Source organism: Suncus etruscus, chromosome 5 (assembly GCF_024139225.1).
Source record: "Suncus etruscus isolate mSunEtr1 chromosome 5, mSunEtr1.pri.cur, whole genome shotgun sequence".
In the NCBI taxonomy this organism is placed as follows: Eukaryota; Metazoa; Chordata; class Mammalia; order Eulipotyphla; family Soricidae; genus Suncus; species Suncus etruscus.
The window spans coordinates 15,100,328-15,127,266 of record NC_064852.1 but is presented as its reverse complement, the minus strand read 5'-3'; the positions used below and the strand labels follow the sequence as shown (position 1 = coordinate 15,127,266).

Below are 26,939 nucleotides of genomic sequence, written 5' to 3'. Positions count from 1 at the left end.
CAAGGACCAAAGGTGGTTAGTTCGAACCCCGGTGTCCCATTTGGTCCCCTGTGCCTGCCAGGAGCTATTTCTGAGCAGACAGCCAGGAGTAGTAACCCCTGATCACTGCCGGGTGTGGCCCAAAAACCAAAAAAAAAAAAAAAAAAAAAAAAGACTTCCCATGAGTGAGATCTTGGCTCTCGAATTGGGACTGTGGTCTCGGGCCCCAGGACTTCAGCCCAAGAGCTGCCCACTCGAGGGGGAAGGGTGGCTCAGTGGGCTGGCACTCACGCAAGAACTCTCTGGAAACTGAGTCCAAGCGAGGTCCAATGAGAAGCTGCCGCTGTACCACGCACAGTTGCCAGGCCCTGCTGCAAAATCCCGAAGATCACACGGGCCAAAGCATTAGTGCAGCAGAGAGCGCTTTCTTTGCAGGGGGCTAACCTATGTCGATCCTGGTCATCCCATAGGGTCCCCTGAGTCCACCAGGAGTAATTCTCTGAGTATAGAGCCAAGAAAGAATGACAAAGGGAGTTATTTTAAGGAAGGTTCCTTCAGGACAGAGAACAGAACTCCGGGTTCTGTGTCTGAATCCTCACTGAGCTCACGCTGAGAAAGGTTTACAACTAACCCAGAGCTGGCCATGAAGTTTTTACACTTTTTTTTTTCTTTTTTGTTTTTTGAGTCACACTGGCAGTACTGAAGGGTTACTCCTGGCTCTGAACTCAGAAGTTTCTCCTGGCAGGCACTGGAGACCATGTGGGATGCTGGGATTCGAACCACCGTCAGTCCTGTTTGCAAAGCAAACTCTCTACCGCCACCGCCATGCTATCTCTCCGGCCACAAGTTTTTACACTTTCGAACAGTCACACCGAAAACAAACAAACCAACCAGGTGAAATTAATTTAACAATGGATTTCATATAGCTCGACCTCGTTGTGAAATGGAAACAAATGGCTGACCAAACAGAACTGCTCACACGCGTGTGCTAAGTCTGCTGGAGCTGGCACTTTGGGGAACATTTCTGGGATGCCTTCCTGCCCTGTGGGCGAGTCTGGTTCGGGGTGCCAGGACACGTGTGGTTGCCTCCAAAGAGCATAGCTGCAGCTGGGAAGATGGAAGGGTATCATGGCAGCGGTCTGGAGGGGCTGTGACTTCAGGTCTGTGAGCACTTCTCCCTCGCCTGCCCCGTATGAGGGCAGTGGAGCCCGTCACCAATGCCAACCCCAAACTGAAGCAGACACACAACCCACAGAAGCAGGGGACTTGGTTCTCAACCTGGATGCTGAGGAACAACTCCCGCCCCCCAGGCTCAGTTTCCGCAGGGTCAACCCTTCTCAGCCCCAGTGCCCCAGCTCAAAGGCAAGAAGCAGAGGCCGTGTGCAGGGCATCACAGCAGGATGTGATTAAGTAAGAGCTGCCCCCGGGGGCACCCTGTTTCCTCTTGCTAAGTGCTTTAAGGGAGTGTGGAGAGGTTGAGTCTGAGAGAGCCAGTCATTGGGCATGGGGGAGCTCCCAGACATGACAATCTGGTGAGGCAGGAGACAGGGAACAGCTGTAGTGCAAGGGGGAGTGGAGGGGGGAAGAAACCAGTCTGTGGCAGATGGAGGCAGATGAGCAGAAGAAACCCAAGCGGCCGGCACAAACTCAGTTTCCAATCAGCAAGCATGGAGGGGAGAGAGGGGAGCAGAGGAGGAACAGAAGGTGAAAGAGTTGAAGAAAAAAGAAAAAAACAAGAGGCCAGAGCAAGCAACGGTACAGCAGAAAGGATGCTTGTCTTATATGTGAATGACCCAGGTTCAATACCTGGCATCCATCCTTGGGTCTCCCAAACCACACCTGAGCAGAGCAGGCATCCCACTTACTGGGTTTCTGGTTATTTCTGACCAAGACTATCCAGGGAGTGGGAACACTGAGGAACCTGAGGCTGATCTGACCCAGGCCCACCAGCCCCTCATCTCTGCCTCAACAGTGTGGGTGCTTAAGCAGGCCAGGACTGTGGAGGGGAGTCGGTGAGATGATGAAGGACACAAAGGAGAGGAACAAGATTCTAAAACAGAAGGGTGCAGGGACGCAGAGCCCAGACTGAAGCCAAGCTGGAGGGTGAGCACAGAGGCAGGAGGACAGGGGACAGGAACTAGATGGAGGGGTGGGAGATAGGGAGCATGAAGCCACTGACCACACAGCTCCCAACTCCCATTAGGTGTGGTCAGGGGCTTCATGTTCAGCTGCTGGAAGGCAATGAAGCCCCCCATCCCACTCTGCAGGGAACCTGAAGACTCATTTCAGGAGCTAGTGCCTGGCCCTGAAGACTTTCCCATAGAGCAAGCCTGGGCCCCCATGCGCCTCTCCTGCTCAGCCGGGTTAGCCTTCACAACTCACTCCTAACCTAGGGCCAGATAAGATGGTCCCCACAGGTCCAGGTAGCAGGACCATCCCATGGGGCCAGAGGATCCTGGGCAGCAACTGGCCCATCCCCTCCAGCCCACTAATGAGCATGACAACACCCATTGCCTCTGCTACCAAAACCGCCTTGCATCCCGGTCTTCCCGAAGAAGGCCCCAGACCTCCCGGTGGGGAGCGGGCCTGCCCCAACCACCTCCACACCAGCCTGGGAACACACTGGGCCGACCAGGTCTGAAACAGACAGGAAGAGGCTCCAGGACAGGGCCAAAGCCTGAGCCCTGAGTTTTGCAGTTGTGAGCAGAGGAGAGGGGGAATCTCAGGAGCAGGGGTTGGGAAGATGGTACAAAGGTCAAGAGCCTTTCCTAGTCCAGAAAGTGAGGCCATGATGTAAAGGTGGGGAGTGACAGGGCTGAGCGGTTTGTTCTTCAGATGTTCCATCCAGGAACCTCGGGTCCTCTGCGGAGAAGCTAAGCAAAAGCCCAGATTCGGCAAGTTTGCCTTACACACGTTTATTTCCCCCAGAGACCTGGAGCCTCAATGCCACTCCCTCAACCTCCGCTCACCACTGGGCAAACCTGTGTCCTGCTCCCACCACCACCGCCACTCTGTCTAGTCAGAAGGCAAACAAGCCGGCTATTTGCAATGACAAGCAAACACTCATGAATTTGGGGGCCCGCCTGGTGCTCGCTTTCATAGATCATAAAACTGGCTGGCTGCTTCTCCCACACACACAGGCCAAGGCGGCCCCCAGCGACGGCAGAGCTGGGCAGAGCTGCCAGGTCCATCCTAGAGAGGGAGGCCGAGTGGGGCCTGCTAGCACCTTCCCCAGGCTCACAAGTCCATCTTATGCACCAACGCTCAGCTGGCATCCTGGCAGCGGAGCCTTCCTCGGCCGTTTCTAGAAAGTCGTGAGGCGGTGGGAGGGAGAGCTGGCTGTCAACCCACAGGCACTGGGCTGGTCAGAGATGAAAGGAACCACATTGGAGTCAGCAGCTGAGACCCAAAGGTGATGAGAGAAACCACTCCTTGCTGAGGAGGAAGGGGAGAAACAGGGAACAACCTGCTGCAAACAAAGCTGGACTAAACACCACATCCAGACCTTTCCGAGCTCCGTTCTCTAGTGATGGCTTCAAGCCGACAAAACTCAATTGTGACTTTCTGGAAAGCAGCAGCGAAATCCACACTATGGCAGTACATGGGGAAGGGACTAGAAAGGGGCTTCGAGACCAGGGGCCACAGTGCTAGCCTGGGCTTGGAGTTTCAGAACTAGCCAGTCTGGGGACCTCCAGGCCTCTACAGTCACCTAAGCAATTAGGTACATCAGCCATATTTGCCTTGTGTGGCTGTGGGACGCATCCACAAGTGGAGTCCTATGAACCCAGAGATTAGTGGTGGCCCCAGAAGGGATATTCATGAGAGGGTTGCCGTAATCCCATTGGCCTAGACTCTTTGCCCTAGACCAGTGCTTCTCAATTATTTTGTCATGCTCCCCTAGGAAGAAGAAAACATTTTTCGCACTCCCCACGTGACTGTAAATAGTATCTTTATAAAAATAACTTTAACCTAAAAAACAAAAATATATAAAATAATTTGAGCTGATTTTTTAAATCAGAGGTGATGTCTGGATTAATGGCTACAATGAGCACGTTTTGCAATGCATAGCTTTTCGAAGTTGTATTTGAAGCAGGACACAACTCTCAGCTCCAGAGACATACAGAGACATAAACACGGGGCTTAGCTTGTTATGACAGTGTTTGCTGAGGTCAAACGTGTCCCCCTTTATGGAGCCTCGAAACCCCCCTGGGGTTGTGCCCCATTATTTGAGAAGCACTGCCCTAGACTCAGTCTCTTGCACAGAAAGGACCAGGCAGTCAACAGAAGGGGTTGGGGGAGCCCTCTTGCTTCTGCAGGACTGAAAAGCAGGTGTGCTGCAAGGCAAAGTGAAGCTTCAGGTGTGTGGTGACTGGGATGTGCCTTCCAGGCCCAGGCAGCCAGGCCAATGCCTGCTGGCCAGTAGAGACTTAGCCACTCCCCAAAGGGGATGTAGCCACAGAAGATTCTGTGGCTGCTGACAATATACAGGTAACAGCTAGCTGCAGGAGGTGGGTGCACCAAGACTATGAAAACATGAGCAAGGACTGTCAGGAGCAGTGGCATGGTGCCAATTTCTGTTATGAACAAGAAACTTAGACTCTTGGGTTGGCGCTCCAGAATCCCAGCAGGCATGACAGTGACTCCAGAATGGCGCCATGGCCACAGAGGCCTTCGTCATCTTCTCTCTGACCCATCCACTTTAGATGGCTCTGCCAGCTCCTTACTCAACAATGCAATAAGCATGTCTGAAGGGTTTTATAAGATAAATCCTTTTTACAGCCTTTTGTGCTGCAGTGAGTCCAATTCTCGGCAATTTTCAAGCCTTTCAGTCTTGTTTGTTTGTATTATTGAGGAGGGGGCACACCCGGTGACGCTCAGTGGTTACTCCTGGCTCTATGCTCAGAATTTACTCCTGGCAGGCTTAGGGGACTATATGAAATACTGGGGATCAAACCTGGGGCAGCTGCGTGCAAGACAAATGCCTTATCTGCTGTGCTATCACACCAGCCAAAGGTGGGCAATCTGTCCTTTGCAGGCACCAAATGATTCCTAGCAAGCCTATGATCACCATGATGGCTCTAACGTCTGGATTTGAAAGTAGGACCAACGATGCTAAAAGCTCCACATCATCCTCTCATTGACATTTTCTGATAAGTTAAGGATTAACATAAACATGAATAGAAAGTGCATAACCAAGGTAAAGTGCACTTTCATGAAGGGAAAACAGAGCAGATGGCAGAATGGGCTTGAGGACTGCCATTCTCAGATGTCAAAGGGTGGGTGGCAGCGCTTTATGCCACCCTGAAAACAGGCCCTGAGAACAGAACACACACCTTCCTACTCTCTAACACAACACATATCCCCCAAAATTTGTCTGTATCCACAGAACACTATCAAGAGTGAGCAAGAGAGCCACCACAGTGCTAATGCAACGTGCAATGCAATGCGACGTGCCAATGCAAGACCACTGGTTATCATGGGGTCAGTGCGACCTGAAAACTGTTTGAGAAGAATGTTGGTAGTGGGGAAGGCTGTGTATGGTGGGGCAAGAACCACAGAGGTCACACAGGAACTGTACCTTCTATTTAATTTCACTGCTGTGACCCCATGATTCATGTCACTGGCGAGGCACCCCATTCCAGGCTTAGAGCTCTGAAGACCCACGGAATTCTCTGAGTTATAGTCAGCAAGGTTGGTGTCTTGTTCTCAGGTCCCAACACCACTCTGGAGCCATCAAAGGGACATGTGTCATTTATGGCAACTTTTAGAAAGCCTCTGAAAATGGGGACAGTCAGCAGGGGAGTTAAATGTGTGCCAAGGGGGCCAGAGAAATAGCATGGAGGTAAGGCTTTTGCCTTTCATGCAGGAGGTCATCAGTTCGAATTCCGGTACCCCATATAGTCCCCTGTGCCTGCCAGGAGCAATTTCTGAGCCTGGAGCCAGGAATAACCCCTGAGCACTGCCGGGTGTGACCCAAAAAACACATACACAAAAAAAATGTGTGCCAAGATGGAGAACTGGAGTTCTCAGTCCTACCCCTGACTTCCAGGGGGAAGAAGAGCTGGAAGCTAAAACCAGTTATCAGTTTTACCCCCATGGAATCCCAAGATGCATCCAGGAGAATCTTTTTTTTTTTTTTTTTTTTTTTTTTTTTGGTTTTTGGGCCACACCCAGTGGTGCTCAGGGGTTACTCCTGGCTGTCTGCTCAGAAATAGCTCCTGGCAGGCACGGGGGACCATATGGGATACCGGGATTCGAACCAACCACCTTTGGTCCTGAATCGGCTGCTTGCAAGGCAAACGCCGCTGTGCTCTCTCCGGGCCCAGGAGAATCTTAATAGCTAGGGACTGACAGTGTCTGGGCAGCTGAATACATGGGGAATCCATGGAGAGGACAATAAGTGCCCCCATCCTGCGCCCTGGTCCCGTTGCGCCTCTTCCATTGGCTGCTCCCAGACAGTCTTTTATCCTCTGCCTGTAACCTAGTGAGCAAAAAGTTTCAGAGAGTTGTGAGCAGTTCTTACCAAGTCAGGAAACCCAAGATGGGGTTATCAGCCCTGCCAATCTACAACTGGCTGGCTGGAAGCCCAGAAACTAGCTAAGCTTGTGAGTAGTTTTTGAATGAAGGGGAGTACTTACAAGAAGAAATCTTGTAGGACTGAGCCACACCCCCAATTGTGGATTCTCCTAGTATCTCTAGGCAGATGGTAGGAAATGGATTTGAGTGATGGAGACCCAGCTGCTGTTGGGAAATTTGTTTGGCTGTGGGGGACTCCCAGCACACTCTGGAATTGGTCCCCTAAAGTAAAATTAGATGAATCCTAAGTGGTAATCAGAACTTATTTTGCAATTCTAAATAAATATCTCTGGAAGACTGAAATGGAAAGAAAGCTTCCCAACTTATTTTATGAGACCCACATCAAATTACACTGATGTCAAGCCTATAAAAATGTCTGCAAAAAATTTTTACAAGAACCCCTATTTATAAGAAAAGTAGAGATTGCACAGAAGGGAAAAAGAAAACACAGGCACATGCAACATCCCTAACAAACCTTGAACAAATCAAACCCAACAATATACAAAAAGAATTCTGTATCATGAGCAAATGGAACTCACCACAGGAATGCAAGGATGGTTTAACATTCGAGCATGATTTTTTTCTCTACAGCAAGAGACTATAAGTGAAAAAGCAAATGTTTATCTCAATAGGAGAGATTGAACATTTCATGAAAACCAAGATCCATTCCAGATAAATATCCTCATCAAATTAGGATTGGAAGGACATACCATTGACCCAATTATGAAAAACAAAACAAAACAAAAAAACTGGGCCCAGAGAGATAGGACAGCTGCGTTTGCCTTGCAAGCAGCCGATCCAGGACCAAAGGTGGTTGGTTCGAATCCCGGTGTCCCATATGGTCCCCCGTGCCTGCCAGGAGCTATTTCTGAGCAGACAGCCAGGAGTAACCCCTGAGCACCACCAGGTGTGGCCCAAAAAAAAAAAAACAACAACAACAACAACAACTCTATAGCTAAGAGTGAGCATTACTGTCAACAATGAAAACCAATTTTCCACTAAGATGAGAGACAAGCTGAGGCTGTCTGCTCTGGTCATACTTCTCAAAAATACACCACAAGTTGTGGCTGGTGAGTAAGGTAAGAAAAGAAATAAAGACATCACATTGAAACACAAAAGATTTGCTATTTACAGAGACACATCATCATTTGCAGAAAACCCCATGGAATAATTTTCTTTAATCTACTAGAATAAACTTGCAACAAGCAACTGAAATTTCATTGAAATTTAATTCACAATAGCATAAAAATTATTAGGCATGATCCAGACCAACATGTATGATGCAAGCACTGGAAAACATATGGCATGACTGAGAGAAGAAATGTAGAAATAGCCAGGGGACAAGTGACTCCATAGCTTTAAGAAGCCGAGTCCCAGACTGTTTTACAAGACTCAATGCAATTGTCATATGCAGGTGTTTGGTATAACTCGGACAGAATTTAAAATGCATCTGGAAATGCAAAGGATTCCACTACTCAATTGCAAGAAGACCTTGTAGGGGCCATAAAGCATAAAGGGATGTCAAGACCAGGAGGAAACCTCTAGAGAGGCAGACATGTCTACCATTCTGAGCTGACATTGTCCCATGAGCCCAAAATCATATAAATCTAACACCGTTTCTGATAATACATATCAACCAGACTGAAAAAGATGACAAATGTTCGTTCTGTCCCCATAATCCCATTTATGGAGGTGCTTGTTTATGGCTTCTCCCCCATTTTTCAGAGTGAAACTGAGACTCCAAGAAATGGAGTGACATGAACGTGACACAAAGTCTTTGTCCCTCCAGAGTACTCAATCTTGGGCTGTGGGTCACATGAAAATCAGTGCCTGCCTGCCAGTTACTCCCCCAGCCAGTGTTGACAAGCATTGCTCCTGTAAGGTATCAAGACAAGCCAGAGCAACAGTTGGGACACCACCCCCCAACTCAAGCACCCCACAGTGCTGGCCCTGGGCCCTCAAAGCCCTGATGAGCCTATCTATCCATTTTCTCCCATTTCAAGGGGGAGGGTTCAGTGCATTTTGGCCCCAGGCCAAGACATTTACCACTGCAGCCTCCTCTGGGTAAGGGTCTTGGAGAGATGGGGTCCAGCACCTGTGCAGAGGAAGACAGGGAAGCCAAGAGGAAAAGGGGTTTGCAGCCCCCCATGAATATGCAGTAGTCCAGATGAGCCCTGCTATTCTCACACGGCCACAGTCACAACCCGGTTTTGAGTTCCCAAGGCTATATTTCTTGTTCTTAATCCAAAACATCATTCCCAATGGGCCTCACTATAACAGCCACACACAGCACTGGAGGAGGGAAAGTGAGGCTGGGAGCGTTAAAGACATCAGTGTCACTGGCTCCAATGAGCCTCTGAGCTTGCAGCTGACCCTGCACTGCTCTGAGCCTCATGCAGGCCTTCTCTGAGTGCCCTGGGGGAAAATTGGGGGGGGGGGGCTCAGGTCCCTCCCCAGGTGAATGCAATGTGCTGAGGGAGTCTTTCTTCAGTTTCCTCAGTAATGTGACCTGGTCAGGATGGAGGCAGCTGCCAGGAAATAAGAAGCCAAGTCTCAAATGCAAAGTTGGTGCAGGAGATGGGGGTGGGGAGAGGGACCTGGCACCCCAGCCAACCCTCCTTGATGAGCCCCAGGAGGACTCCTGATCACTACCTGCCAGACCTCCTCTTTCAGCTTCAGTGTGTATGAGAAAGGGAAGCGTCCATGTCTAGAGGATTTGGTGTAGTCATGGGGGACTCTGAGTGGCCCAACTCCCCAATGCTGCACTCTTGGGGGCTCACTGTATCTCTCAAGGGTGTGGAGGGGTCCTTCCAGATGTGGGAAACAAGCCTGGCAGATGTGAAGAAGAGGCAGGATGCTGGGAGTGGGAAAAAAACGCATCATCCAGTTTTTGGAGGCTGCCCCCACCACAAACTTAGGGAGGTCTTGGGGGCTGCAGCCATTCTCGAGAGAAGAGGAGCCATGGACCCTTTCTCCTTCCCCACACGAGAGCTACTGCCAAGGAGAAACCCAAGACCCCGAGCCTGTCCACATCCTGACCTGGCATCCTGGATGCCTGCAGTGTCCTTAGAGCAAGTCTGAGAAGACTGGGGGTAGGGATGTCACGGGCCTCCAGTTAAGCAAGTTTCTGCAGGCCCTGGTTCTCATCAGCCTCAGTTCCAGGGCCTGGGTATAGAGAATGGAACAGCCAGGCTTCACTGCAGTGCCTCCCTCTCGCTCCCTGCTCACTCTAGCCTCCCCAAGGCCATGGTGAGGAGAGGTGAAGGCATCCAGCCCCAGACCCACACACACACAACTCAGTACCCCAGTCAGCTTCTCGTTCACACATGCCCTACTGGCCTCCGCTCAACGGCAGGTGCTGGGCACACTTTGATCTCACACCTCTTCCAGGGGAACCTAGTGACTGCCTGACTGTCCTACTCTTTTCCAGAATATTCGCCTGCAGCTCCAGCTCTAGTCTTTCCACCCTTATCTGGGACCTTCACCAAAGGGTGGAAGGGGGAGCATTCCATGCTGGACCGCACAGTACCCACTCCCTGGCCCCTCCACCCAAAGACGCCCAAAGACACCGCCATGCCCCCAAGCATGATCTCAGAGCTGCCAGCACACCCCTGAATCTGGAGTCCCATCTCCCCTTCCCTCCTGGCCCCCTCATGTCACCCCCAGGCCTCACCTTGTTTGTACTCTGCCCTCCTGGACTCTCACTCTCCAAGAGTCCCTTCCTGCTGCCTTCCTCGTCTGTGCCCTCTTCCTTGCAATCCCAACCTCAAGGGCCATGCCCATGCCCCTTTCTCTACCCACTCTCCCATCAGCTCCCATCTCATCCCCACTCGGGCACTGCCATTCCCCCACACATCTCCATAGTCAGCTCGGGTGCTGCTGCCTCTGCTGAGTAAAAGCTGAAGCCAGGTCCTGGGTCAGGCAGCCCAGCCGAACCCTGCCCAGTATATCTGGCCCTGCCTGGTCCCTTAAATGCATGTCATTCCAAGATGCCGAGCACCTCTGCTTCCAGGTCATGGTGTCTGACCTCTGATCCCCAACTCTGGGCACACTTCTTCCTTGCCAGCCTTATTGCCTATGGCCTTGTCACTGTTTCTCTGCACTTTGTGACCATGAGTCACTGAAGCCATATTTCTTCTCTGCACAGTTCTCTGTACCCCTGGGCATTGTCCCCTCTCTCCACAGGCTGCCCTGGCCACATGCCCTGGGAACCCTTTGTTCAAATTTCACCTCTTCTGCAGTCACTCTGAATGCCCCGCCAAAACCCAAATACTGCTTGGCTTGTCTGCTGGCCGTCTACCCATCTGCCGTCACCCTGGCTGGCTGTGCCAACGTGCCTTTCATCCCTGTAGTCTGGCAGATGATAAATGAGCCAAGGGAGGGAGGCAAGAGCCCTGGGAAACGAGCAACGAGGGCAGAACCACGCTGTCAGGCAGAGACTGAAGCACCCAGAACATTTCCCACCCCGAACCTGGAGCCCCCACCACCATCACCACAGGATGATGCCACTCTGACTCCCTGGGGAGCACAGGACTGTGGGGATTGCAGGACTCCCTTGCTCCCCAGATACCAGCAACCTGAAGTTGGGGGAATCCTGCCACCCATGCCATCTGCCTTGCAGTAAGTTGGAGATGCCCAACTCAACCCCAACTCTCCCAAACAATCTTGGGAAAGGTGCCCTTTCAGCCCTCCAGGCTGTATTCCAAGTCCCTGGCTGGGCCTGCATCCATCCCTTGCTGCCTACAGGCCTGAGGCCGAATCTGTGTCCCGCTCTCATTGTCTCACTGTCACTGTGCCTTGTGCCTTGTGGTAACAGAGCAGTGAGTAGGGTCTGGCCAACGCCCAATACAATGCTAATGCATGAGCTCAGAGTAGAATAGAGAGAGTCAGAAGGGTTGGAAGGAGAAATGCCTTTGGGTCACAGGGATGGTCCTTAGTCCTTCCTCGCCTGCTAGATGGCAGAACCCAAGAGGGATCCCCACACATGCTCAGCAAGAGCAGAGCAGCATTGTACAGCCTGCCACCTCGACTGCGCCCGAACCCCTGCCCCCAGAACGCTTCCTACCCAGGACCCCTAAACACATACATGGTCACATAAACTGGCCTTCAAGACACAGTGGGGCTCAATCACAGTCAGGGGAGGGAAGGCTAATGGGGACACATGCCACCTGGCAAGAGAATTCGCTGCTCATAAAGCCCCTTCAGACAACCAGGCACCCCCTCTGCAGAGGCAAAACCCCATTGTGAGCTAGTCCATGAGGAGCCAGAGCAATAGCACACACAACAGGCCTTGCACAAAGCCAACCCAGGTCCTATTCCTGGCATCCCACATGCCCCAGGATCCCATATCCTGAGTACACCAAGAATGACCACTGAGCAGAGAGCCAGGAGTAAACCCAGAGCATTGCTGAACGAAGCCCCAAACAAAAAAGGCACATCAAGCCACAGCACTATACACCTTGATACGTTGTTCCATTTTTGAGAATCTAAAACCTCTCTTGGCTGAGCCCAAAGGGAGTGGTGGCCAGGCTGTGTTGTGGGCACCCTGACGTCACGCTCACTCTCTTGGCCATGGGCCTCACTGTGTCCCGTCAGCCTAGGTCCCCACTCTCCCCACACATGTGGTACCTGCTCTCCAGCAAGCACTCAAGTCTTGGTGGGGGCCTCATCTCTGGAAGCATCACCCTCCTTTCCTAATGGGGCTCAGGCTGCCTTCTCCTTCCTTCTTAGCCCACTGCAGCTGGTTCCCATGGAAGGATGAGCAGCACCAAACACTGGTACTGGGCTGAGAGCATCAGGGAGGGGCAGGGAGCAGACACTGGGGCATGCTCGGAACAATGAAAACAGCTGGGGGCCAAGTGGGGCAGTTGGGGGCAGCCCCTTGCTGACTGAGTTAGTCATGACACCAATGCTAGTGTTTATCACCTTTCCCACCCCTCAGTTTCTCCAAAGTGCAATGCACACACACACACACACACACACACACACACACACACACACACACACACACACACAGAGGAGCTTGCCTGTTGGGGACAGCCCCTTGCTGACTGAGTTAGTCATGACACCAAAGCTAGTGTTTATCACCTTTCCCACCCCTCAGTTTCTCCAAAGTGCAATGCGCACACACATACACACACACACACACACACACACACACACACACACACAGAGGAGCTTGCCTGTAGCACCTGTGGCTGGATTCCAGGCACTCCTCTCACACACCCCAAGATTGGGTGAGCTGACTTCTAGCTGCCTGGGGGGCACAGAAACTTCCACAATCAGCTCTCCAGGCTCCCTACAATCTACATGACTGCCACCTTCCACCCGCAATGCTCTTTTTATTGTATTTTTTCTGTCAGGCTCAAAAGGCCATTGAAGTGATCAAAGGTGACAAAGAATAAGATGCAAGAGATAGAAATACTAAATGTTCCTAGCTCTCTGTTTATTGGAAAGGTCTAAAAGTTACAAAGCATCCTGCCTAGCACTAACATCCCCTCACCTCAGGCAGATGTGTTCTCTAAATATTATTCTCCACTGAAAGAAGCCAGCACGTCCCAAATGCCTGGTTCTGATTTCCAGCAGGAAAGGGTGTCAGAGAGCAGAGAGCAGAGAGCAAAGAAAGCCAACGATGCTAAGGCAGTCCGGAGACAAGGATTCTGGGAGAGGAAGTGTAGGCATGGAGGGGTGAAAACAGGACCATTTGGGCATCTGAAGGAAGATGGAAACGCATGGCTGGAGGAAACTCGCACTTATTCTGGTTAAAGCAGTGCTTCTCAAATAGTGGGCGCACCCCCCAGGGAGGCACAAGAATCTGTAAAGGGGGGCGCGTTTGACCTCAGCAAACAATGTCATAACAAGCTAAGTCCCGTGTTTATGTCTCTGTATGTCTCTGGAACTGAGAGTTGCTGTGTCCTGCTTCAAACCCCACTTCAAAAGCTATGCACTGCAAAACATGCTCATTGTAGCCATTAATCCAGACATCACCTGATTATTTTATATATTTTTGTTTTGCAGGTTAAAGTTCTTATTTTGTTTAGTTTAGTTTAGTTTTGTTTTGTTTTTTGGCCATACCCGTTTGATGCTCAGGGGTTACTCCTGGCTAAGCGCTCAGAAATTGCCCCTGGCTTGGGGGGACCATATGGGACGCCAGGGGATCGAACCATGGTCCTTCCTTGGCTAGCGCTTAAAAGGCAGACACCTTACTTCTAGCGCCACCTTGCCGGCCCGAGGGTAAAGTTTTTATTAATAAAGATACTTTTTACAGTTGCGTGGGGGGTGTGAAAATGTTTTCTTCTTCCTGGGGGGGCATGACAAAAAATAATTGAGAAGCACTGGGTTAGAAAGAGAGAGAAACCAGCAATGGGTAACAACACAGTCATACACAGAGACACAGAGACACACTTATGCACACAATCTTACACAACACACAGTCACAAATGCACTCAGAGACACTCTTGTGCACACATTCAATTCACTCTTACACAGAGACATATACCCTCACACACACTCAACAGACACTCTCGCATCATTACACACAGACTCACACTTCTTCACTCACACTCCCTCACTCTTCCTCTCACACGCCCAATCACTACCACTAAAGGGAAGGGGAGCAGCAGCAGCTAGTTCCAAAAGAATGAGTCCCTGAATAAAATACTTGAGGGTTATCGTAACTCTGCCTCCTGTGCAAATATGGGGAAAGTCTTGAAATCTCAGGAGTGACAGGATTAGAAAAAAAGTCACTCTCTTGCTATCCTTAACAGATCTGGTTTGAGCCCAGATCATAAATAAATGGACTTGTTGGGTGAAAGGCAGATGGGAACTTGACAATGAAGGGAGCCAACAGTCCCCATGGGAACCCAGGACATAAGATCAGAAGGAAGGCCCCTTACACACCATGGCAGACCCAGAGATTGGCACAAGGCGTAGACCAATACACCTTCCAGAAAGACTGGACCCAAGTCGGTGGAGGCCTCAGATCAGGAGAACAAGAAGATGGCCCAAGAGGAGGCAGAATATGTAACATGTGGCGCTTCCAGTACATGGTACAGGGAGCCTGAAACATGGTAGGGAAGGGGGAGTTTGCATAGAAACAGAGAATTTAAGAAATATTCAACCTACGGCAGCATGTAAGCAAGTAATTATCACAGCTCCTATGACTGGGTTTGGCTTGTTTGCTTGTCAAACAACGGAGGAACTCTGTGTTTTGGCTGCCAATATGATACCAAGGGATCATTGCTCATTTGGCTAAGAGTTCCAATGCCATTATGTTTTTATTAGAGAACAACACTTTTTTTTCTTTCCAATTGAGGCACCATGATTTACAAAGTTATTCATGATTTAGTTTCAGGTGTACAATATCCCAACCACGATCCCTTTACCAGGATCTACTTCCTTCCACCAATGTGTCCAGCTTCCCTTCCAACCCCTTGTTTACCTCAATTTTTTTCCCTTTCAGGCACTAGAGTTTATAATCCTGTTACTGATAATGGCTCCATAGGTAACATTTCACCTTCTTTCATCTCCTTTCACCTTTCATTTCACCTCCTCCCCCCCAAAAATGGCTGGCTCCCCCACAGTCATACTGTCCACCTCCTAGTCCTAGCCCCACAAGTGGCATGCTTCCTACTGAAGCCAGTTCTCAGTTCTTTGTTTCTACCATTTTTGGGCATTTGTTATACCCCTTCTCTGCTTTTTTTTTTTTTAATTTTTCCCACATATGGATGAGATCTGTGTCCATCCCTATCCCCAACTCACTTCCCTTAGCAAGACACACTCCAGATCCATCCACATAGCAGCAAATTGCATGACTTCATCTTTCCTATGGCCAAGTAGTATTCCTTTGTATGTATGTTTAGGACTTTATCCAGGCTGGATAAAAGGCACCGGAAGTCCCCAAATGGATACATGGTGCAATGAACACAGAAGTGCAACTGTCTTTTCTGCATTGTGTTTTGAGGCCCTATGGGTATATTCTAAGAAAAGGAATTGCTGGATCATATGAAAGGTCAAAGCCTAGTTTTGTTTTGTTTTGTTTTGAGAAGTGTCGATATGGTTTCCAAAATGGAAATTCCCACCAGCGGTGAATAAGGATCCCTTCTTGCCCATACCCAAACCGACACTGGTTGTTTTTGTAGGACAATAATTTTTGTTGCTATTGTTTAGTTTTGGGGCCAAACCTGGTGGTTGGTGCTCAGAGGTTACTCCTGGCTTTTTGCCCCAAAACAATAATTTTTAATGCTGCATCTGCTACTTGGAGCAGAGAAATAATAGAGTATCAGTCAATTGATTTTATAGAAGAGTTCTGGGGGAGGACCAGAGCCATAGCACAGCAGATATGACACTTTCTTTGCATATGGTTGACCTGGTTTTGATCCCCGTTACCCCATATGGTCCCCAGAGCCTGCCAAGAATAATTTCTGATCACAGAGCCAGGAGTAACCCCTGAGTGGCACAGGTGTGGCCCAAATTAAAAAAAAGAGCTCTGGAGAATAAACGAAGGGATAAAATTTTGCATTAAAGAAGGTTGGCACGTCTGGGTAGTGATTATATGAGAAATTAATTTGCTATTTTCTGTACAGTGCCATACATAAAATCTTTGCTTGGGGGGGACTTTCAAGCAGTGACTCTCATCAGCCAGTCGGGCCCGAAGTGGACCGTGAGAGGCCGAGGAGCCAGGAGTACTCAGGGCCTCTGTTGGTGGAATTATCCCAGCCTCCCCAGAGGTGTGTGAGAGCCTCCAGGACCACACGAGGCAATAAGAAAGAGATCATGAGGTGCCAAGTCTGGGTGGGCTGCACACAAGCCTTGTGTCTTGGCACCTTTATCCCTTTGGCGCTATAAACCTTTTCCATTTAAAAACTTCTTTTTTTGTTTTCTTGGGTTTTTTTTTTTGGACCACAGCCGATGACACTCAAGGATTACTCCTGGCTATGCGCTCAGAAATCACTCCTGGCTTGGGGGACCATATGGGATGCCAGGGATCAAACCCAGGTCCGTCCTGGATCAGCCACATGCAAGGCAAATGCCCTATCGATGCGCTATCGCTCTAGCCCCCATTTAAGAAGTTCTTTTTTTTTTTTTTTAAGAATTTCTTAAAGAATGGGGGCAGTGAGGTGGTGCTAGAGGTAAGGTGCCTGCCTTGCAAGCGCTAGCCAAGGAAGGACCACAGTTTGATCCTCCAATGTCCCATAAGGTCCCCCCAAGCCAGGGGCAATTTTTGAGCACTTAGCCAGGAGTAACCCCTGAGCATCAAATGGGTGTGGCCCAAAACAAACAAACAAACAAAAAAAGAACTTTTTTTTTTTTTGGTTTTTGGGCCACACCCAGCGGTACTCAGGGGTTACTCCTGGCTGTCTGCTCAGAAATAGCTCCTGGCAGGCACGGGGGACCATATGGGACACTGGGATTCGAACCAACCACCTTTGCTTGCAAGGCAAACGCCGCTGTGCTATCTCTCCGGGCCCAAAAAAAGAACTTCTTAAAGAAGAAGAAAGGCAGACAGTTGGGAGAGAGGCAGGGCAAGGGAGAGATGGGGTGAGGAGAGAAGCCAGAAACTGCCACAGGGGTGCTGGTGAGCAACCACAGCAGTCACATCAATGCCAGTGGCCCTGGTTCCTAACGATCAATCTGATGTTTTTGGCTATGACACCCAAAGTATAAGCAACAGAATTTTATAAAATAAATAAATACTGAAACCACATGAACATTTCAAAAGCTCTGCACAGAAAAATTCAGTAATGTTCACCCAAAGAGAGGGGGAAAAAGACCTGTTTGCAAACCATGTATCTGCTAAGAGGCTTGCCATCCAAAACACACAGGCAACTCACATAACCCAAAGCAAAGAACAGAAAATCCAATGAAGAATGTACATAAGGGGGCCGGCGTGGTGGCGCTTAGAGGTAAGGTGTCTGCCTTGCCAGCGACAGCCTAGGACGGACTGAGGTTCGATCCCCCGGCGTCCCATATGGTCCCCCAAGCCAGGAGCGACTTCTGAGCACATAGCCAGGAGTAACCCCTGAGCGTCACCAGTGTGGCCCAGAAACAAAAAAACAAACAAAAGAATGTACACAAGGGCTGGAGTGATAGCATAGCGGTAGGGCGTTTGCCTTGCCTGCCAACCCAAGATGGACCCGGGTTTGAACGCCGGCATCCCCTATGGTCCACCAGTATATATATATATATATATATATATACTTACAAAAACTCTTCCAGAGAAGATAAACCAACGTAAGCAGAGCCCCATACGCAGGCGATGCCATGCAAATCTCCAAGCAGATGTGGAATCAAAAATCCAGCTCTGTGCACGCCCACCAGAAGGGCCATTCTCACAGAGCTGAGCAGAAGTGAGTGTTGGCAAAGTGGGCGCAAGCAGAGGGGGAGGGATACCCTGCTGGCAGGAATGCAGAAGCCACATTGGAAAACAGGGAAGAGGGTCAGTCAGCAAGAGACTTCAAATTGAACTCCCCCCATTTCTAGAAAACCACACTTCTCAAAATATACCAGAAGGAATGAACACACCATGTGAAGGAGATATTCACGCACAACCTTACACAGACACTAAAAGGAGGGAGTACAAGGGCGGAATACAACTACTGGAGGTCATAAGGCTAGGCTATTTACCTAGTCCACTAACTAAAAAAAAAAAAAGTCAAAGAAATACTATGTCATTTCAATGATATGAAAACCAAATCAAGGTAGAGGTGGGTGGGGGATGAGATGAAAGAAGATATGAGATTTTAAGGGTCAGAAACTGAGTAAAGAATGGCTCTCAGCACTGATTTGACTACCAGTGTCTATGCCTAGCTCTGACCCCGCTGCCTCTGTCTGACTCATGCTGTAAAAGTTAATAACTGTACTTGCATTGTTACTGGGTAAGAGAGTCTTCACTGAATGGAGCGATTCTTGCCTCCCAGGGTAAATGGAAGCCTTCAGAGGCCACAAGAGAAGAACTTGGAGTTCCTACACTGGACATGGGATGAAATGTTCTAAACCCATCGCTGGTCTCCCTGGGCTCTGGCCTCAGGGCTGAGGGTTCCGCATGCTGCTTCTCATCCAACTCTTCAAAAAGCCCCAGGAGAATAACACACAGGTAGTGCTCCCTCCACTATATGAACGAGAAGATGCCACTTCCAGTCACGCTGTGATCGGGGTGGCAGAGACCAAGTTCCTAAAGACTTGAGTGAGGGGGCCGGTGAGGTGGCTCTAGTAAGGTGTCTGCCTTGCAAGTGCTAGCCAAGGAAGGACCGAGATTCGATCCCCTGGCGTCCCATAGGGTCCCCCCAAGCCAGGGGCGATTTCTGAGTGCTTAGCCAGGAGTAACCCCTGAGCACCAAACGGGTGTGGCTCCTTGAGTGAGACTTCTCAGACCGGACCCCTACTTGAGTTGAGGACCCGAGAAGGGCAACCTTTAAGCTGCCTCCTCCTTCCTGCTGCCATGGTTCTCCCTTCCTGCATGCATTTCACCGAGGGCCACCCTGGGACACAAAGTCTGTCTGCACAGGGAATGGCAGGGTCACAGGTGACATAGCACATACACTCACGTGACACAAATATGTGCTTGCATGTGGTTTATACATGACACTGTATACGCACATGTATGGACAGCAATGCACTCACACAACATAAACAGGAGACACGCACACTGTGGCCACATCTCCACGACAGGGTGAGCCCAGCTCTGAGCACCAGCTTACTAACAATAGCAGGGGGACTGGCTCTCAGGCCTGCTCTGTCAGTGCTGTTGTCCTGGAGTCCTCTAAGGGGCCACTGTGTGAGGGAAACACCACAGCACATGGGTTTGGAGTTCAGTGACTCCCACCTCACCTCTGAAAGCTGCACCCCACTCCCAAGACTTGGGCCCCTCAGCTGTGTGAGCTCCTCCTGGCTACCAGGACCCTGGCCTGGAGCTGGACCTGGGGACCCAAAGACTACTGAAGAGTAGGGGGAGCTGCTGCAGGAGGCAGGCCGGGCTCAGGGCAGACAGGAAGGCAGGAGGTGGCAAGGGAAAGCAGAAGTGAGCGGAAGAGACAGAATTGCTCCGGCCAGCTCTACAGCCTGCTTGCACCCCCTCACACACACCCCCAAAGTCCGGATGCCTCCCCACCCCTCACAGTGCCCCACTCTGCACTCAGACACTCCCTGAAAGGTTGGCTACTTGCTAACGACATCAGAACCCTGGCTGGGATAACTGTAAAATCTCCCAACTGCTAAACATTTCCAGAATGTTCTAAGGCTGACGTCCATGTCTTTCTCTTTTATTACTGAATATGCTGTTTCTAAAAACATACATGTTTCCCTTCTAATTAATTTCCCCTGTTTTTATTATTTCTGAGGGGACGTGGTAACAACATTGTTCATGTTTTTACTTTGGGTGTACAAAGCTGCTGCATCTCTGCCACAGAGGCAAAGACCCTCCCTCACTGTCCTCAAGTTCCCTTCTAGCCTAGTCTCTGTCTGTCTCTCTGTTTCTCTCTGTCTCTGTCTCTCTCTTTCTCTCATACACACACACACACACACACACACACACACACACACACACACACAGAGTAACCTAGGTTCTTCAGTCAAAACCCACAGGTTTCTTTGCACTGTCCATTCCCTCTCTTTGATTTTTTATATACCATGCATTAAGAAAATCATCTGCAGCTGTCCTTCTCCCTTTGACTGACTTTCCTTAGCACAGGCCCTCTAAATCCATACAAGTGAAAATGACAGGATTTCATCGTTTTTGTTTTGGGGGAGGAGGCTATAGCCAGCAGTTCTAGAGCTTACTCTAATCTCTGTTCTCAGCAATGACTCCTGGCGGGAAAACCACACAGGATGCTGGAGGTCAAACCTGGGTTGGCCATATAGAAAGCAAACACCCACCCCACTATGCAATCACTCTAGTTCCAGATCTGGTCTTTTCTGAGAGCTGCTGCACAGGATTCCATTATTTCTAAAAGCCACCACTTCTTTTTCCATGTCTGCTGTGGAACATCTGGGCTGTCTCTAGATCTTGGCTTCTGGAAATTGCCCTACACTGAACAGAGGTACGCCTATAGCTTTTCACATTAATAGCTCTGTGTTCCTGGGAGAGATGCCAAGGAGCAAACTCACTGGGTCATACGGTAGTTCTGTTTTATATCTACACATGTTTATTTATTTTTCCATGAACATATGTTCTCGGCGTGAATATGAATGCACTTTATTCTGGCTACCAGTTTCAGAATCAGGAAGGAGGCGACCGCCGTCCCCTAGGACCAGTACAAGGGCAGGGATCAAGGGAAAGGGCCCCTCCAGCTCCCTTCTTGACAGTGACCATCTCAGGAAGTGGTAGCCTGAGCTCACTCTTTTTTTTTTTTTTTTAAACTTGATTGATTGATTAGTTGTTGGGCCACATCCAGCATTGCTTAGGGGTTACTCCTAGCTATGCACTCAGAAATTGCCTCTGGCAGATTGGGGGACCATATGAGATGCCAGAAATTGAACTGAGTCCCTTCCGGCTTGGATGCATGCAAGGCAAACACCCTACCACTGTGGACCTATCTCTCCAGCATTTGGGCTCACTCGATCCCAGCAGGGATCATGCAGTTACCTCCTGCCCCAGTCCTGCCCAATGGAGCCAGACACTGGTAAAGTTCTCGGAAGAAACCCAGACCCCAGGATGTACAACAGGCCCTACCAACAGAGGATTTTAACAGGTGAGAAAGGATGCAGTACAGACCTCCGGCTGGATGGCTTTAAACACAGGAATGTCCATGAGTGTAATCTGGCTCTGCAAGAGAAAAGTCAGAAAGGCGAGTTTATTTATTTATTTATTTATTTATTTATTTATTTATTTATTTATTATGTATTTATTTGTTTATCAAAGATAAATCACCATTCTGTCACGCTGCATTCCACCAAGAACAGCAATGTGTTCTTACAAGGATCCGTGCTGGCTCTTAAAATGAAAACCTATGAGAACAAGAGGTCAACTTCTAAAGTTCCTCTCCCATGTGGATGGTTCTCCCTCATACATCTACCTTGAGCCCCAACCTTCTTTCATAAAAAGGAAAAAACAGCCCAGCTCCTCTAAGCTGCAAAATAAAATGATGGCAATTGACTCTTCTTGAGTAGTCTGGTCCGAACTGAAAACCTGGGGCCCTCTCAGAATGGGGGTGGCTGATTCCCCCCTTTTTTTTTTTTTTTTTTTTTTTGGTTTTTGGGTCACACCCGGCAGTGCTCAGGGGTTATTCCTGGCTCCAGGCTCAGAAATTGCTCCTGGCAGGCACAGGGGACCATATGGGGCGCCGGGATTCGAACCGATGACCTCCTGCATGAAAGGCAAACGCCTTACCTCCATGCTATCTCTCCGGCCCCTGATTCCCCTTTCTATCTGAAGGTACAGCAGACCACAGCCACACCTGACACTCTTTAATATAAAAGGCCCAGAAAAAAGTTCCTTATCTATCTATAGATCTTGGACTATGTGGCCAGACACCTCAAAATTTCAAAGTTGTGTCAGCCTTGTGGGATCACAGCAGACTTGATGGAGAAGTTGCATAAAAGAACACCAAGTTCAAGTGAACCTAAATAGTAATACAGAAGGCTCAACTAGCACCAACCAGCACAGAAAATCCTCAGACACTGACTTTAGTAACAACACGGAAAGAGGGAACAATTATTACAAACTGATCCTTATTGACCTAAGCTTTGATCATTCCATTTGCCCTTGTGTTGTAACCAATAATATGAGGCAATCTGTTAGTGCCTGCAAAGTCTCAGGCTGGGGGGTCTGGTGGTGGGATTGGTGTTGGAACATTTACTGCCCCCAAAAACTTGGTAAATCATGGTGTTATAATAGAAAAAAAGGAAAAAAGAAATAGTGACTGGAAATCTGGAAGGTGACATAGAGACTATGGTACATTTTTTGTGTATTCAAAATAATTTTACTTAGTTTTTACTTCAAGCAAATTTATGTCAAAATATTTTATCACGTTTGTGATTTTAAAGTCTGAAACAGGATATCCTAGATGAGAGTACTAGGGCCAGATGGGAGCTCAAGGATTAGAGCCCCACTTCAGTACCAGGCACTGCACTTCTGAATTTTTTTTTTTGAAATTGTTTTAAATTTATTTAAAGGAAATATATCACACAGTTGACACAATTGATCATAAGCATCAAACCAGAAGCAGCCCTGAAACACTACCAGTAGGGGGAGACCCATAACAAATCGCCCCACCCCCACCCCCAATTAGATTTCTAGGGATCAGGAAATAGCTCAAAGGGTTTTGATATGGGAGTTTTGGGCTCTCTCCCTGTCACTGTGTGGTCCCCCAAACCATCATCAAAGAGTGGCCCCTGAGCCCCTGGAGCTCTGCTTTCTCCCACCTGACCCTCAATTTTTTTAATTATTTTTTTGGTTTTTGGGTCACACCCAGCAGCGCTCGGGTTATTCCTGGCTTTACGCTCAGAAATCGCTCCTGGTAGGCTTGGGGGACCATAAGGGATGCTGGGATTCGAACCACCGTCTTTCTTCATGCAAGGCTAATGCCCTACCTCCATGCTATCTCTCCGGCCCCCCGGCCCTCGAATTTTAAAACACTAAATTGAGACAGCATCTATATCGTACCAGAAATACTCCTCCAAATTTAATTTTTTCTTTATAGCTTATCAAATTTTATGTTTCCACTAAAAGAGCAGTGCAGAGTAAAATTTCAGAAGCCCTGTGACTTAATGTGGTTCGCCAGCTGTACAACCTGCCAGCCCAGCACAAGACAGCCACGGCAAAGAAAGACACGCACATGAGGATTTTCAGAGCAGTCTTTCTGGAACTTTTACCAGCCTGAGCCCACAACAGATGTGGAACAAGACCTGCCCCCCAGATGTGGTGGCACAGCTGCTCCCAATGCTGGTGACAGAGAGGGGGAGACCTGGCACTGGCCATCCTGCAGGCCACACAGGCAGAGGAGGCCTGGTTCATACCTCTACGTGTCATACGTGGCAGGCAGGCCCAGCATCAGGAGAGAGGCCTCGGTGACAGGTGGGAATGAAGAGTCTGCTATAGTGTATAGGCCCCTAGGTCCCCATCACACATCAGCAGGGGGAGGGGCAGGGCAGAGGGACACACGTGGGTCCCATAAGCCACGGGACCGGGCGCATACATGTCTGCTAATGGGCATAAAAGCAAAAGGTTCCTGCCATGGGCCTGAAGCCTCCCGCCTCAGGGATCACAGCTAGAAACCAGGGGCCAGGGCCCAGCTTGCAGGCTCTTGGGGAGAGTCCAACAGCAGAGGTGCAGAACCCCTAGCTGACAACACACATGCTCTAGCCTGCCAGCCTGTTTCTGGCAGAAGGGGAACCATGAGCATAGATAGGCTGATGGCAAATGTGTTTGGAGATGGAGTTACTCTCAAGACAGGCTGACACTGCATGGACAGGCTGACAGCACACATACTCAGAGAATGAGCCACTGACAGGCTGGGCCAACCACTGTTGAGCCTGTTCTCAGTCTTTCTGTCTTTGGACCCTTCCAGTCCTGTTTTCCTCCCATGGCCTGGTCTTTATTACCACTTGGCCCTCCGTCCCATGCTATGGCCTCCACATGGGTGCTTTTTCACCTCTGGTCTCCTGGGAATATATCTTGGGGCCCTGCCGGGGGCCATAAGGACCCTGGTTGTGAAATGCTGCTCTAGAAAAACTTGAAGGAGCTGGGCCAGAGAGCGAGCTACGTGCACTGGAGCACATGCACTGCATGCCAGAGTTGTGTGTTCGATCCCCAGCACTGCCTGATCCCCCAGGCACCAAGGAGAATAGCCTCTGAACACTAAGCCAGGAGCTCCTAAGCAATGCTGGAGGTGATCCCAAAGCAAAAGGAAAATAGCAGGGCCAAGATAGAAGAGGGGTTAAGGGACATGCCTTGTACCCTGCTGGACCTGGTCCAGTACTCCAGCACTGATCCCAGAGCATTAAGGCAGGAATAAACCCTGATCAAAGCTGGCTACAGCTCCAATTCCCCACTGCAAAAATAAAAAGTGGACTGTTACAGAGCTAAAGCAATAGTGCTTGCCTGGCACACAACCAACCAGGTCCAATTCCCAGTATCCCATATGGCCTCCTGAGCCCACCAGGAGTGAATACTGAATGCAGAGCCAGAAGTAACCATTGAGCTTTTCTGGGTATGGCCAAAAAACAAACCAACTAAAAAACAAAAATAAGTAGACTGTTACACTCAGCTTTCAAATACTGTCATTCAAAAAGCTTCATGTCTGCAATACGTTGGAGGAAAAAATATACCCTGGAAAAAAACGGAAGCACAGAATGTCCCCTGATACCAGAGCCAAGGTCAAGTTTGTGCTCAGTGTGCACAAACTGAGGGAGGGCCAAGAGCAGAGGGCATGGCCAGGAGCACAAAGTCTTGGGGTGAAGGGGGAGAGGGCGGATACAGGGGACTTCCTGGGGAGCCTCCTGTCTCCTCCCCTGGGAAACAGGCTCTTCTGGGGTACAAAGATGGGAAGCTGGGCAGAGTGGTAGGAAAAGAAAAGCTTGGGCTTCCTGGGAGCCGGGAGTCTAGCAGGAGGAGGCTTGGCAAGCCCACGCCATGCCGGAGGCCTGCTTGGCCAGGCCTAGGGGGGGTGCGGGACTTGGGTAACCCCAGCACCCCTCTGCCGCCTTGCTCCAGATCTCCAGGGCTTCCCCGGGCCACACGCCTGGGCAAGCCGGTGAGTTGGGTCCCTTGGTGGAGCCTGAAGGTACCCTAGGCCTTCCCCCACTATCCATGCGGCTCCTTAGGGAGGGTCTGGGTGGGGCTCTGAACCTCTGGTCTCCCAGCTTCTTGAAGGATCTCGCCTTCCTGGGAGCCGGGAGTCTAGCAGGAGGAGGCTTGGCAAGCCCACGCCATGCCGGAGGCCTGCTTGGCCAGGCCTAGGGCGGGTGCGGGTCTTGGGTAACACCAGCACCTCTCTGCCGCCTTGCTCCAGATCTCCAGGGCTTCCCCGGGCCACACGCCTGGGCAAGCCGGTGAGTTGGGTCCCTTGGTGGAGCCTGAAGGTACCCTAGGCCTTCCCCCACTATCCATGCGGCTCCTTAGGGAGGGTCTGGGTGGGGCTCTGAACCTCTGGTCTCCCAGCTTCTTGAAGGATCTCGCCTTCCTGGGAGCCGGGAGTCTAGCAGGAGGAGGCTTGGCAAGCCCACGCCATGCCGGAGGCCTGCTTGGCCAGGCCTAGGGGGGGTGCGGGACTTGGGTAACCCCAGCACCCCTCTGCCGCCTTGCTCCAGATCTCCAGGGCTTCCCCGGGCCACACGCCTGGGCAAGCCGGTGAGTTGGGTCCCTTGGTGGAGCCTGAAGGTACCCTAGGCCTTCCCCCACTATCCATGCGGCTCCTTAGGGAGGGTCTGGGTGGGGCTCTGAACCTCTGGTCTCCCAGCTTCTTGAAGGATCTCGCCTTCCTGGGAGCCGGGAGTCTAGCAGGAGGAGGTTTGGCTGGCACTGGTAATCTCTGTCCAGTCTACATTCTCAAAATCACGCGGGGGCTATCGCCCCCGCTCGCACAAGAAACATTAATAGTATTCTCACAAGAAACATTAATAGTACTCACTATCATTGAATTATGTTTTTATGTATGCAGAATGTCCATTTTGTACTCTGCCCTTTTGCATACCCCTTCATAAGTTCATATTTTCTTTAACTTCTTTATCTCCTATCATCATTACTCCTTTTTTACCCTTTCTAACTTAAGTACTGTTGAGTCCTAATTCACAGACCAAAGTGGTGCCCTAGAGTTAACACCCACCCAACTATTTTAAAAGGCATAATAATGACGCATATCTTTTCAACATTTTATGGGTGTTTTCTTTGACGGCTATAACTTTTGCTAAATAGTTTCTTATACAGTGATGATGCCCCCCCCCATGTTTTTTATCTTCTCTTTGTGAACTGCTCAATATGGAATTTGGTGTGAAAGAATCCCTCAGTTTAATACTTATGTTTGAACCAAGTCATGGGTCTTGTTGGAAATGTTCTTATGTCCCCATATATCTGATAGCACCACGTGGCTTTATTACTTGTTTGCGTAGGCACACTAACATGGGAAAACACTATACATACCAATAAGTTCTTATCTAATAGAAATGGGAACACACAAATCTTGTAGTGCAATGAGACCTTACACCCTGAACATTGACATAAAGACCTGGCACAGGCCTCAGAAGAATGGGCATTCTCCATTTACCCCTTGATCTACAGAAGACATTTACAAAACATCCAAGATTGTATATAACATCACCCGGAGGCATTCCTGTACCAGGGACGACCCTACAGCTGCTCTGACATCGATCTACTCAAAAGAGACATCCCTTAACACTGAGAAGACAACAAGAACAATGACCTGCTTACTGGACAGGGCTTGCTGTATTGC

General features: G+C 49.7%; 1 protein-coding gene across 4 annotated transcripts in view; it reads right to left on the bottom strand.

Annotated features, from left to right (window-relative positions):
* RALGPS1 (Ral GEF with PH domain and SH3 binding motif 1) overlaps positions 1-26,939 on the bottom strand; it is a 230,184-nt gene that overhangs the window by 143,997 nt on the left and 59,248 nt on the right. For all 4 annotated transcript variants that reach the window (XM_049774155.1, XM_049774157.1, XM_049774158.1 and 1 more), the window contains exon 4: positions 21,266-21,316. In XM_049774155.1, the coding sequence (XP_049630112.1) occupies positions 21,266-21,316 (51 nt within the window). The remainder of the gene's footprint in view (positions 1-21,265; positions 21,317-26,939) is intronic.